The sequence below is a fragment of the Lagopus leucura genome, unplaced genomic scaffold, assembly GCF_019238085.1.
Source record: "Lagopus leucura isolate 7727_CA_CO unplaced genomic scaffold, USGS_WTPT01 Super-Scaffold_100001, whole genome shotgun sequence".
Classification (NCBI taxonomy): Eukaryota; Metazoa; Chordata; class Aves; order Galliformes; family Phasianidae; genus Lagopus; species Lagopus leucura.
Window position 1 is genome coordinate 59,922,029 of NW_024962262.1, and position 13,229 is coordinate 59,935,257.

At 38.1% G+C, this 13,229-nt stretch overlaps 1 protein-coding gene across 4 annotated transcripts in view; it reads right to left on the reverse strand.

The window, feature by feature from the left end:
* The window catches only part of SH3KBP1 (SH3 domain containing kinase binding protein 1), a 217,383-nt gene that overhangs the window by 14,531 nt on the left and 189,623 nt on the right, over nucleotides 1-13,229 (reverse strand). For all 4 annotated transcript variants that reach the window (XM_042866909.1, XM_042866910.1, XM_042866913.1 and 1 more), the window contains 3 exons: nucleotides 10,783-10,863; nucleotides 7,991-8,153; nucleotides 3,534-3,619 (listed from right to left, as the gene is read on the reverse strand). In XM_042866909.1, the coding sequence (XP_042722843.1) occupies nucleotides 3,534-3,619; nucleotides 7,991-8,153; nucleotides 10,783-10,863 (330 nt within the window). The remainder of the gene's footprint in view (nucleotides 1-3,533; nucleotides 3,620-7,990; nucleotides 8,154-10,782; nucleotides 10,864-13,229) is intronic.

Genomic DNA, 13,229 nt, shown 5'->3' on the forward strand with positions numbered 1-13,229 from the left:
CTGCCAAGTACACATCAGCCGTTCAACAAAGTATTTATGTTTGTTACACACGGTCAACTAAAGCAAACACAGGACAGGAAGGAAATGGAAAATAAAAGGCCTTACCCTCCTGAAATAAAGAAGAATTACCCATGGCAAAGAGATGTGAATAGGAAAAGCTGGATGAAATATGTGTGGAAAGTAAAGTAAAGGCATCACTGAAAACAGGGAGAAAGAAAACAAAAGAAGTGAGGAGGAATAGGGAATGGCTCCTCTTAAATATTACATTCTGAGGGCTAGTTTTCCAGTGGCTTTTGGTAAGGAACGCAGAAAGAAGCAAAGGCATGAACAACAGTAGTAATAGCTGCAATTATGTTTACAATCAGCAGCGACATTGCTAAACAGGTCTTGCCTTTGTCAATACAGTTTGCAAAATTGTAGTCAAGGCTGTATTATCATCAAAAAAATTCAAATGTCAAGTCAGAATTGAGCAAAACATGCTAGTGAAATCAAGCCATGCACTAGCATCTGCATAAAAATAACCTCTCATAAATGCAACTGACAGAATGTTATGTGCAGTATTACACATCACGTTAGCCTTGCTCAAGCAACTGTGGCCTTCTCAAGTAAAGTTGAGTGAGAATGTATCTAAATGTGATTTAGATCACCGACAGCAGAACTTCTAGGGATTTGATATTTCTTAGAAAACAGTAAGGTAACTTTCCCAAAGCAGGCAGTGTTTGCCACTGATCTGGAATGGGGGATGTAGGCAAGTTTTGAACGTACATTCTTCAGTTCCCCTCTGCATATTGTTTCTCAGCTGCTGGTTATATTATCATCTTTGTTGTTGCTCTTCACTTACTGGATTTTGAGAGATGACATATTGGCAGGACACCACATGTTCTCACCCTTCCTCCTTTAGGAGGGCTTTTAAGCAGCTGTAGGACGTAAGTGTTGAGAAAGTGACAGCCAATGCCCAACAACCTCACTGTGACAAAGAAGCCAGGAAAGCTGTTTTTATCTGCAGACCATGACTCACCCTTAATATCAAGCATAAGCATGATACAGGATGAGGCAACTTGCAGCTAAACACTGCTTTCATCCATTTTCTCTACGAGAGCTGAAGGCATCCTGGAATTGTATCTGTGTTCATGAAGATATAGGCAGTATCCCTGTCACCAGAATGGGCATATATCTGAGTTACCGTGAAGGCCATTTAACTTCAGTCTTCTGCAAAGGCTGCAGCTAAGTCTGACCAGGTCTGTCACGTAGGTCCCCTCTAATTAATTGTGTGAAACTGGATTAATGAAAAGACATACAACCATTAGATTTAACCAGATCCAATTTGACTGGAAGGATGAACCCGAGAGAAACAGGCTGCCTTTCCCACAAAGTGAGTGCGTGGGGACTGGGCAACCAGTAATACATACAACAGCCAGCTATAACCTGGACTCACAATGCCTTCTCCACTGCTGCTTAGGAAAATATTGGACACCATATACAGTCATCTGTTGTTTTTACTCACTACTCGTTTAGCCAAAAGACTGCACCAACCCTCTGTTTTCTTGTAAATAAATTAAAGATCTAGCATATTTATCATAAATCTTTGCAATTACAGTGGCCTGCAGACTGTCCTTTCCTCAAAGTAAAAGATGTTAACACACTGTAAATTGTTTTGGCTTATCGAGTTTTAATTTATCGTCCTATCCTCTCTTAAAAGGTTATTTCTTCAGCAATATTTTAACAGGAGCCATCAAAAACCTGCTGAAAATTCATATGAGTTATGACCTTCAGGTCAACTTCTATTCCAGAATCATCACTTTTTTTCTTTTTCTCCTTTAATAAGTTGTCTAACAGGCTAGGATGACATGACTTGCCCTTGCAAATGCCACTCGGGTTTGACCCCTATCGAGTTATACCTATCTAAGTATTCACACTATTCTATCCTTGGGCTCAATAGGTTTCCCCTGTAAGTGGTAACAGGAGGTCACAAGCTGAGCCCTTTGCAAAATGTTGTATATGTGGTTTGGTTTATGGACTCCTATTGGCTCCTACTCTCCACTGAAAAACAAACAACAACTTAGTTCCTGAAATGAACAAAAACCATAACAAATGACATTTTCCACCTACTCTTTTATAGGTTGTTCAAAACCATACAGTAAAACAAAGCACTCCATGCTTTTATCCTGATATCAGTTTCAAAGAAACTCGCACAAGAATTATAAGAGTTTATTTTCATCACACAGTTATTTGCTATTTGCTATCAATCAGCTCTCTCTTTCAAGAACGCAAAGGCTTGCTGGCTTTGAAGCAAATTTATAAACAGAGCTAGTTTATAAATGGCAGAACGTGACTGCATTTCCACACTGTTCTTTCATATTTATATTTATAATTAAAAATATTAATGCAATTTATCTCAAGCTTCTATCTTTCCATGTTTATTACAAAGAAAAACCCAACAGTACACACTACTTGGTTCTATGGAATAATGTTACTATCATAAACCAGGGAGCAACAGCAGAAGGTTAAGAAAAAGCAGACATATGGATGTTGGAATGCTCATAAATATGAAATTAATTTAGCATTTTATTTTTACATTTCAAGTAAAAGTCACAACTTTGAGCTACGCTTGCAAGTATGAAGAGAAGGCAGGTTTGGCAGTTAAAAAGTTCCTATTTTATGAAATGGTCACTAATAAAGCAGTTTGTGCATAAACCTCCACATCGAAAGAACATTTAGTGCTGCCAGTGAAAGGTAGCAATGCTTATGCATTCAAGGTACCCTGCTTCTGCCTTTTACAGGATGGGTTTTCTCACAGCACAGCTGTGACTGCGCAGAGCGACAGCAGCAGCTGTCACTGTTGGATTTCTCAGTGGAGGTGAAGATGGCTGTCATGGGCTTTGCTTACAGCCCTGGGACAGGAGGAGAGCACCTTGCTTCGGGGTGCCACTTACTGCAGCACTCTTCTCTGCAAACATCTCCTGCACAGAAACTTCAGAAAGAAGGAGGGCGAGAGAAGATGGAAAAATAGCCTATCTTTACTCCTTTCAAGGTGATTTCTTGATTTAACTGTTTGTGTGGTAACTGTTTTAAACAGAAATTTAGACTTCTCTTTATCAGCGTTTTCAGTAGAATTGATTCAGATCGGCATGAATTTGATCTCTATTCCTTTGTACTAGAAAATGCAAAGATTACATTAAAAGCATCATTTTGCAGCATTAAAATCATGGCAAAACTAACATTACATCTGTTAAACAAATATGACATCGTTGGCCTTTTCACTTGTTTCACTTTTAAACAAAAACAGCAGTTCTACTCAAAACAGCTCACTGTTTCATGTTTCTATTTGTGTTCTTCAACAGAAAAAAAACCCAAACAAAACCTTTTAAAGTACATCAGAAATGATTCCACAATTCTGCAACCAAAAATTGACATAAATCGCTTACATTCATTGCCAAATTCTCAGTCTGCTTTTTGGATCATAACAAAGTCTCTGAAAAGCAGACTTGCACCATAAATTTCTTAGGTAAACTATAAAAAGCTCTATAACTTACCGATGTCATTGCTTCTTTCAGAGGAGTCTTTCTCCAGTGCACTGGACACCAAACTCCCCACTAATTCCACTTTTGGACTATCACTCCTACATTTGGATCAAGAAGAGGACAGATTTTATTGGAGTTTGTGCATAGGTTACAGTAAATTGATAGCTAACCTGCAATTACTACCGAGAGAGGGAAATATTCTTCCCTTGTAGCAGCAGAGTAGCAGCAATGTGTCAGAGAGAGCAATCTCCAGTAAGCAAACATACCGTATGGATTAACCTTATCTCATTTCTCCTTAACACCTGTCAAAAAAGCCTATTTTAGACATTGCAGTGTCTAAATAATTCTCCAAATGTTCACAGCATCTCAACGTGAAGGAAATTTAAGGGCAAAGGGACAGCCTTCAATATCTTATTTGTAACTGTTTGTAATTAATTAGCTGGAGTAAATGACAGCGATGGGCTATCCAGAGCACTGCAGACAGGGTGAACCTTCGCAAAGTGTTATGTGTCCTGACAGCTCTTACTCATAAATGCAGCTTCTCCAACAAAAGGAGACTGTCATTTATTTTTGCACATTACTTACGAGACTAGACTATGAAAATGGTTTTTCACAGATTCAATGAAACAAGATCACCTACTGTGCCTGAAAACGTCTTTGGAATAGACAAGCGTTGAGAGATGTGATACCTTATGGATATGAACCTTATAGAAATTCTGAAATCAAATGGGAGATCAAACATAAGCAACAAGGTTATTCTTTCTACTCCCCTCACAGCTACTAAGTCTACAAAAATAATCTGACTATTGAAACAATTAAGAAAAAAAAGGCCAGTAGTAGGCGAGCAGCACAGCATTGCACAGGTCTCACGGACAAGTCCCTGAGGCATTTTCCATGATAACAGTGGTTCTGTTAATGCAGTAAATTGTATTTAACATTATTAAAATGTCACAAGTATCTCATTTTTTCTCCACAATAACTATTCCCAGCATAGCAGTGAAACGATTAAGATGAATGTAATGTACCGGAATTATGGGTAAAAATACTGACCATCCCTGGAACAACCCAGGCAGACGTGCATTCATATAAACACCAATTGAAAGTAAAATACAGGTGAACTCCTAATAGTCTGATGGCCTAATAGTCAGAAGGCCTGAACCTCCACTTGTGACGGCAGCACATGAGTGAAACAGAAGGCATCTAGAAACCTTATTTTAGAATCCAGGAAGGCAGTGGTAGATAAAGAGTCTCAACATTTGTCACAGATTAAGTGAATCTAATTAAACAAAATAGATGGTACAGACAGTTTATGACCTGAAAAAAACCCCACCCTTGTTCGACACAACTATCAATTTGGCAGGTTGTCTGCAACAGGGAGGAAGCAATACACTCCTGGAATCACAAATTAATTGCTGAGATGATAAATAACATGATCCACCTGCTCAATTATTTTTCCTATCTTTTGGTTTTTCACCTATCAAAAAATGCATATGTATATATAAATATGTAAGAAACAACATAATTTCTTGGCTCACACAACAATGAGCATCTGACTGCCTGTTCTGTTTTGCACACATGTATTTCCCAGCCAATTGAGAGCAACATGTGAGTCAGAAGCACTTTAGGAAATGGACGACCACTCTTTTGGAGTAGATTCTTAATATGTTGTGACTCAGGGCTGAAAATCACAGCATTTACCATTTGAATACTGATGATGGCAAGATACATGACATCATCAAAAAAAACCCAACCCAAATCCACTCCACTGACAAAAAAAATCAACAGGTTTATTATGCTAATCTGCACCCATATGAATACAAAAGCCATTTCTTTTGGGACACAGCATCTCCCTCTCTCTGCTCCTGCCCATGTAGACAGGCTGTCAGCTTGATGAGACAGCTGATGAGCCTTGAAAGAAAGCCCACGCTAATAGAAGTCCCCTTGCAAAGTGATTAATTGCCATCTGGAGCAACTCCCTGACCCATATGGCTGAATGTCTGCACAAACGCTGGTGCTAACATAAGGGAGGTACAAGAATGCGCTGCCAGGAAAAGGAACCTGCCCCTTTCAGCAGCAGAGACTCAAGATTGGTTTAGACTAGTAGTGAAAATGCACTTGGTGTAGGTCTTCAGGGCTTGCCTTCTCAGGAGAACTGACTGATTCATCACTAAACGGTGTAATCGCATGTACACCTAAATAAGCTGTGAAGCCTTTGCAGCAAATTGACAGCTATGCTCTGTCTCACATGGTTTTTGTCTCTCTATTGCCCTTGAAGTCCTAATCTGCCTTGAAGGAAGGAAAACAACGTTTAAAAGAAAAAACAATTATTACCACAAAAACCCAGTGAGATGCATGAGACTGAAGGCACTTGGAACAGAAAAAACACTCTTCTGCTAACCTGCAGCAATGGTAATCTCATGGGAATCATTTTATAAATATACAGCACCTCTCCCCACTAGGTTCAGCAAAAATTCTGCTGGTTCTATTTTTATTCTAATCACCTTAGGTCTTTCAGATTCTGGAAACAGATACCAGAGTGCCATAAAACATTTACTGTCTTATTAAACTGAATTGACTTAACATGCCTTTATTAAAATGCCTTTCATCTGGAGTTTCGCATTTCTTTTTTGTTCTGTCAACTTTCTGTCCTCATTCTGCAAGACACCCTTGTCAGTTAAAGATTACTAGGCAGAACAGCTGTATGAGATACATTCATTAATTTGAATTAGCTGATAAAGCAATTCATAGTGAAAACACTAGCACTATGACCATCGGAATAGCATCATCATCACTCTAAAAATCATTTTTCTTCTACTGTTTTAATCTAACTACCTTAAAAAGCAGAACTCTTTCAAATATAAAACTTTAAACATTTTTTAAATAAAGAGAATGAAGTATTTTTCTCTATGCTAGAAATAGCAGTGTTTGGATAATTAACAAAACTGGATTGCAGTTCAGATCTGCTGTTTCACTTGGTTAACCAGAAATCTGAAATATCTTTAAAAGTACACAGTTTGTTTACTAACAATTTTGTAGTTAGAAAATGGGAAAACAGAAGAGAAATAAATCACCCACCCACAACTCTAGCTAAAATAATGCTTAAAATCTTCCATGAAAAAGACAGAGCAAAATAATAACTACCCTGTTAATTATCTAGCCAGTGACAAGTATGGTAGAATATGTACTGGTACTGGTCTTGCCAGTAACATATCACAGCTGAATGTAAAGGCCATAGCAAGCACTTGCTTTTTCAAGCATGGTCAAGAAGCCAGCAGGTCTGGGCCACACTGTGGAAAACCTGGGCAAGCATGTCCAGAGCCAAGGAGTCCAACAGAAGCTGTGGTAGCAGTACATGGCTAGTAGTTTATGTTCTCAGAGACACACAGCAAGGCACTTCAATGAGATGAAAGCAGCAGCACAAGGCAGGCATCAACTCTTTATTTTATGTGTCTCAGATTTCATGTTGAGAGCACATGTTTAATGAAGCCTATGTGGAAGAATGAAGGGAATTGATGCCTAGGATTTTTATTTTATTCCACTCTACCCTCCACTCCATTTTGGTAATGTCAATGTTCCACTAATTCCACTAGTTCCATGGCAGCAAATTATTCTAACAGTTCAATAGTAAAATTATTTCTGTGTCTACAGTACTATTTCTGCAAGGCATGTAGTTAGCCAAATTTATAAAATTGCTTTTTTTCTGGTCTTCACCTATTTCTACCTACTTTGCATAAAGAAGGTCTGCAGTGCACAGTCAAGAATCTAATGACTATCAAGTAGCCATGTAGACACAATTAGGATTATAGGTGGGGCCTTTAAGTTCCACCTCAGCTTCTCCCAGTGTGAGCAGAGATGTGCTCACAAGCCTAGACTTCCAGTGCTCCTTAAAGGCTGTAACCATCTCTGATAAGGAGCATCATGTAACTACAGAATAACAACCACCATCAGAGATTAAATCACTTGACAGAAGAATTCTGCAGTAGCATCAACTTAAAGGACATTCTGAGAAGACACATGTAGCATGCAAAAAATTGATCTACAATGATCAAGGGAAACAGACTGAAACCAAGCTGGCAGTGCTTGACAAGTACACTGTCTAACACCGTTCCTCACTCAGTACAATCCAAGCTTTGGCAATGATTTAATGCTCTGGCTAAGATGGAATAATTTAGGCAGACTAAGTAAAACAACAGCAGCACAACACACTGATGTAGATGTTTCTCACATATTCTGCAGTGGAAACCATGACATTTCTCTTTCACTACATTCACCGGTGGAGATGAACTAGTAATGACTGGGCTAAAACTGCTGTTCTTTAGGAGATGGATACGATGCAGCCAGATAATTAGAAAGATTATTTATTAGCATTATTTTTCTTTGCAAACTGTGGCATTAGCTGCAAAATCTAAATTCTATACAGGTGATTTTTCCTTTAATTCCAAAAGCGCTGGACAGAGGAAGAACAATACCTTGCATGAGTCGCAGGCACAACTGGTCTTTCCGGCCTTCTTGGAGGCAAGGTACCAGGTCTGTTCACAGGGTTTGCTTTGGGTGGCCGTGGTTTCTTCGGAGGTATAGCAGGAACTGAAGGCTTCTGCAAGTCTAACTGTTTTTGCTCTCTCTCTGATCTTTCTTTAAATCAATTATTTCCAGAGAAAAAAAAACACAGGCTATTAAGTGGAATTTATTTGCACAACACATCTATAATTGAACAGTAACAATTCAAGTGTAGACACATCATATACAAGGAATAATCCTATTTCCTTTCCATTTCTGTCCTAAATCATTCTCTACTTAAAATGTTTGCCATAAACCAGTCTGCAGTGCCTGAATGTTCTGAACATAATACCTCATGGCTGAAATTTGTACGCAGTATCTGAATGTGAATGGCATCTTTATTTTAGTAACTCATTGGTTTCAGAGCGTATGTGAAAAATAAGAGCAACAAGAAATTACATATCACGTGCAACAATTTCCCCTGAGTGCAACTCATATTAAATGCTTATAAAACCAATATTAAGTTAGAAGGTTAGAAAGATAATAATTCTGGATTTTCTATTGAACAAAGAAGAGAAATAGGATTTCTGAGAGGGAAAAAAAATAATGTTCCATTTAACCACAGTTAAATAAAAAAACAAGCATTAAAATTCAGACATGTTGGGCAGGATGTAAAACCGCTCTGAAAAATCAGATGTTTTATTTAGACTTTTAAGCAGACATATTCTGACTTTTTCAGCTTCCCAGTTCAAACGTAGATCACATGCAGCACAGATTATCAGGAGGTGCCACAGCACTAAGACTCAATGCCAAACATACAAAGTATGTCAAACATATTACACACTAATAACTGTTCAAAATAATATGCTCTAAGTTCACAATGCAAAACAAACACAGAAGAAACTGAACGTATTTGCCAGCATAGGAAATCTGATTCCTCTTGAGGATAAGGCAAAACTTTCACTCCCAGTATCCTACTATGTCAACACCCTATTTCCCTTGACAACAGTGTCAATAATGTGCTGTAAATATTAAGTCTTTGTATACACCTGAGAGGTATTAAGAATATAAAAGTGTGTTTCTTGGTGGGCTCTATGTGTCAGTCTGAGGGGATCATAAATCAACAGAAACTTCTCTTTTCTGGAAATGTTAGTAGAAATACTGAAATAAAGTCTTAGCATAATGCAATAGTGTGTGTTTATCTGATAAACAAACAGCATTTGGACACCCAAGGATCAATTTATTGCTGTGCTTTTTAAGTGATCCAAACGCTATCCACCATAGGAATGAATGGTGCAGAGATATACAGTGGACTACTATGTAATCTTATGGAGACATAAAAGTATGTGGTATCTCCAGTGTCCAATACGGATTCAGATTTGATTTGGAACAGTTCAGTATGTGATTGTTATTCACAGGCACAAATCCTTTTTTCAGCACACTTTTTGTTGACACAGTTATTGGGTCCTCTGTAACAGCGAAGCTTTATGATTATACTGTGTAATTTTTACACATTTATTCCTATGACTATTTATATTGTGTAGGTGTCTAAGGTACTAAACTATGTATTAGAGATGGGCTAAGCAGTGCATCAGTGTTCAGTGCAAAGGAAGTTTCCCATGCTCGCTCATATTTTCAAACGAAACAATTCCCATCACTCCCCGGCATTTCAGAAATGTAGGTATGATTCCCACTGCCTCTTCAACACTTAGAAAAGATACAGATATTTATGCCCTGGGACAGCAACATATTCAAACCTCCACCATTTTTTTGACATTTGGCTTTGTTAATCCAAAATGGAAAACAAAGGGATTTTCTCCTAAGATAACCACAAGAAATAATGCATATAACCAGAAGTAAAGCTATGCAGACAGAAGTGCTAGAATATCTGTCAGACTGCTAAGAATATTTGTACAGAAACAGCTCTTGGTGCAAAGTCTGAATGTTCTGGCACTAAATTATAACTGCATGTTATATAGTTAGTCATGCTCATGCATGAGCCTGACTGCAAATTCAAACACTTTGAAGAAACCCATAATTAAACCTGTCTGTACAATCAAACAGTCCACTTAAACACACGAAATGAGATCATCTTCAATTAGACGATCAATATAACTATTTTCCCAAACTACTCAGAACACACCATGAACTTACACTGAAACTATAAAAGGTTTCGTTCACTTGTCACTGCTCTGTGTGGTACTATACCTCATGTCTTGCAGAGTTCTAAACCTGGCTTTGAAGGCTTTTATTTTACTTCTTCATAGGCTTGCCTATGACATCTGTGGCTCTGATAATGGAATGATTCATAAGCGTTAATGAGAATATCTTTGCAACTCCTCTCTGGGATGCATAAAAGCAGGGTTGATAGTTTTCAACTAGAGAACCAATGCATACAAAAGTTAAGAAAAAATACGCACTGATATGAGGTATCATGCTTGATTGAGGACCTGGGTTTTACTGAGCATGTAGCTTTAGAAAGTATTTTTTGTATTGAGAGCATATCTCCCTTGGACTTCAGCTGAGGTTGCAATCACTTAACACCTTTGGATTGGTGCAACTGAAAACTCTGAATTTAGCTCAGAAATACCAGTGCGATCCTTTCCAAAATGCATATTATCAGAGATCTATCAGGGTGGAAATAAACAAACTAACAATATAGTTCATGAAAACTGTGTATTGTGGGGCTAGGAAACGAGGGTGTGCATCAGCCTCATTAGCCCTGTCTGTCTGAGGAGGGTAAGCAGCAGAGCACATTTCATACCTTTTTCTTCTGTTCGATTAGGAAGACATTCTGGTCTTTCAGGAGGCACCTTTTTCACTTCTTGTTTTCGATCTGTGGTACCTGTCAAAGAATGGAGAATTCAGAATTCTGACCAAGCCAACAAGCCACCACATAAGGCCACACAAGATACAATTTTGCAATTTCTAAGGCCTTTTACAATCTCCTACTTCAGACATTTCTTGCTAAAACTGAACATAAATCTAATTTCATATATTTGCTTACACATACAGGACACAATTACAGATTTTTAAATGTGGACAAATATTTTAACAGTCTTTTAACTTTGTAAATATACTGAAGCAAAGAGCAATTCAACAGTGAGGAAAATCACTAAGAAATCACTAAACCAATTCACTGGGCATTTCTGCCAAGAAAATGCTTAATACGCATATAAAGCTTTATTTTACATTAAGTTAAAAAAAAGCCTGTTCTACTGTACCTCCAACACTAGTTGTTCACTTCCACACATTAGAAGAATGGGAATACAGTACCAACAGTATTCTGCATAACTATTTTATGTGACAGCTTTTGGCCTAGAGGTGTAAGCCTCTGCCTTTTTCTGCCTCTGTGTTAGAGACCCTGACACACTGCCTTCTGTTGCTATAAGGAGCATGAGAACTAGTGGCAGCAACAACGGGAAGACTTTGCAAAAATTTCCTGGCACACACAAGATGCAATCTTCCAGTCCCCATATTATAAGTAATATTTTATTGGATATTGGCTCCACTGCGTTGGCTAACCACTAGGTGCTAATACCATTTCAACTTAGCGGTGTTGAAAACCGCTTTAGGTAACACTCTTAGTATTTCAATAAAAATAGCAGTAACGACATCCAAGAAAAGTAGAGGAGGCAGGGCAGGGAACACAAGGCGTGTTTTTTTTTGCCTCAGTCTGTTCAGTTCTACGTAGTTCTCAAGTAAATTGACATTTTCTGAATGTACGGTCACAATTCTCTGCTGCAGCTGGTTCCTAGAAACCAGTACTCATCAGTGCAAATTGCAATCAGTGGTGATTATAGGCCATTGTTTCTTTATGTAACTGCACTGTTGGATGAGCAATACTTGTACAACCTATCACATCAAGAAACCAAAATAACACTGATGTGCCATAAAACTACATCGCTCCTGAGAGGAAGAACTCTTGACAGAAACCAACTCAAGCATTTCTAAACCAAGTGCTAAGCATTGTTATGAGCTAAGCACGAGTCAACTTCTTGATAATCTTGTACACAGTAGTGGGTTCAAGGAAAAAAATGTCAGAAGCCCAAAGTTATTAATTACAGTAAGATTAATGTTCATCATTAATGCACAGAAGGACATTCTCTAGTAGTATCTAAAATAATGGCTATACAAGCACTTATGGGCTCTCAGGCTCAGGTGTGCTCCCTGCTTGGGTTGCGACCCTGCTTTAATCAGCTCCCAGGCTCCATGACCCTGACTAAGCTGCCGAGAGATGGTGATGTAGAGGAAATTCTAGAAAGCTCCACACAAGTTCCCAGGGACACCCTTCAGTTTAGGTACAAGTTCCTTTACACTTGTACTAGAAAGACCAATTCTATTTCTCTGCAATAGTTTTATCCTCTGCATCAGAATATATTTGTATTTACTTATTTAGATCGCAACTGACAGTTCAGTCAAATATTATGGCTGGTTACCATGCAGAAACCCTAGTGGAAATTATCAACAGGAAAGCCTGATGTGAGGATGTGGTAAAACACTATCATCTTGGTAAAGTGATTATCTGATAAAGTGATAGCAGAGGATGATTTCCGTCTCTCAATACATGTCAGAAGAACGCCATGTGCATAATCTGTCAGGACTAGCCAAAGGTGGGCTATGAGAACAAACAACAGCAGCAGCCTTGGTTACTCTCTCCATTTTTATTTCTGAAAAGAGGCACATTATGGTAGCGTGGCTAATGTGTCAGATGTCAGCGTGTAAAAGTAGGTTCAAATAAGTATTTAAATACTCAAATCAATATCAAACTTTGTATTAAGTAAAATATTTAATTTTAAGTTAAATATTTAAATAAGTTTGTATGTGTACAATGAATTTAAAGGAATACCCCCTAATTTTACATCAGAAACATGAGACAAGAGTAAAAATTGAAATAAATATAACTATTTACAGAGCTTTTCAGAAACAGGCATCAGGCTGTAACTTTTGTTTCTCACACATCTTCAGTATGCAGCCACCACTAGATGGCAAAGTTACACTGCTCTCCCTCAACACAATCAGATCAATGATCTTGAAACCAAATCTGTTTTTCGGTGTCTCCAGACCATGTTTGCAACAAACCACCGTTGCCAATACGCAAACCAAATATTTATTGTTGTGATTCTCTGGTCAAAGAACCACTTGACAAAATTAAATCATTTAAATTATAACCTATAGGTTCTCAGCAAATTACACTCTGGTGTAACTTGT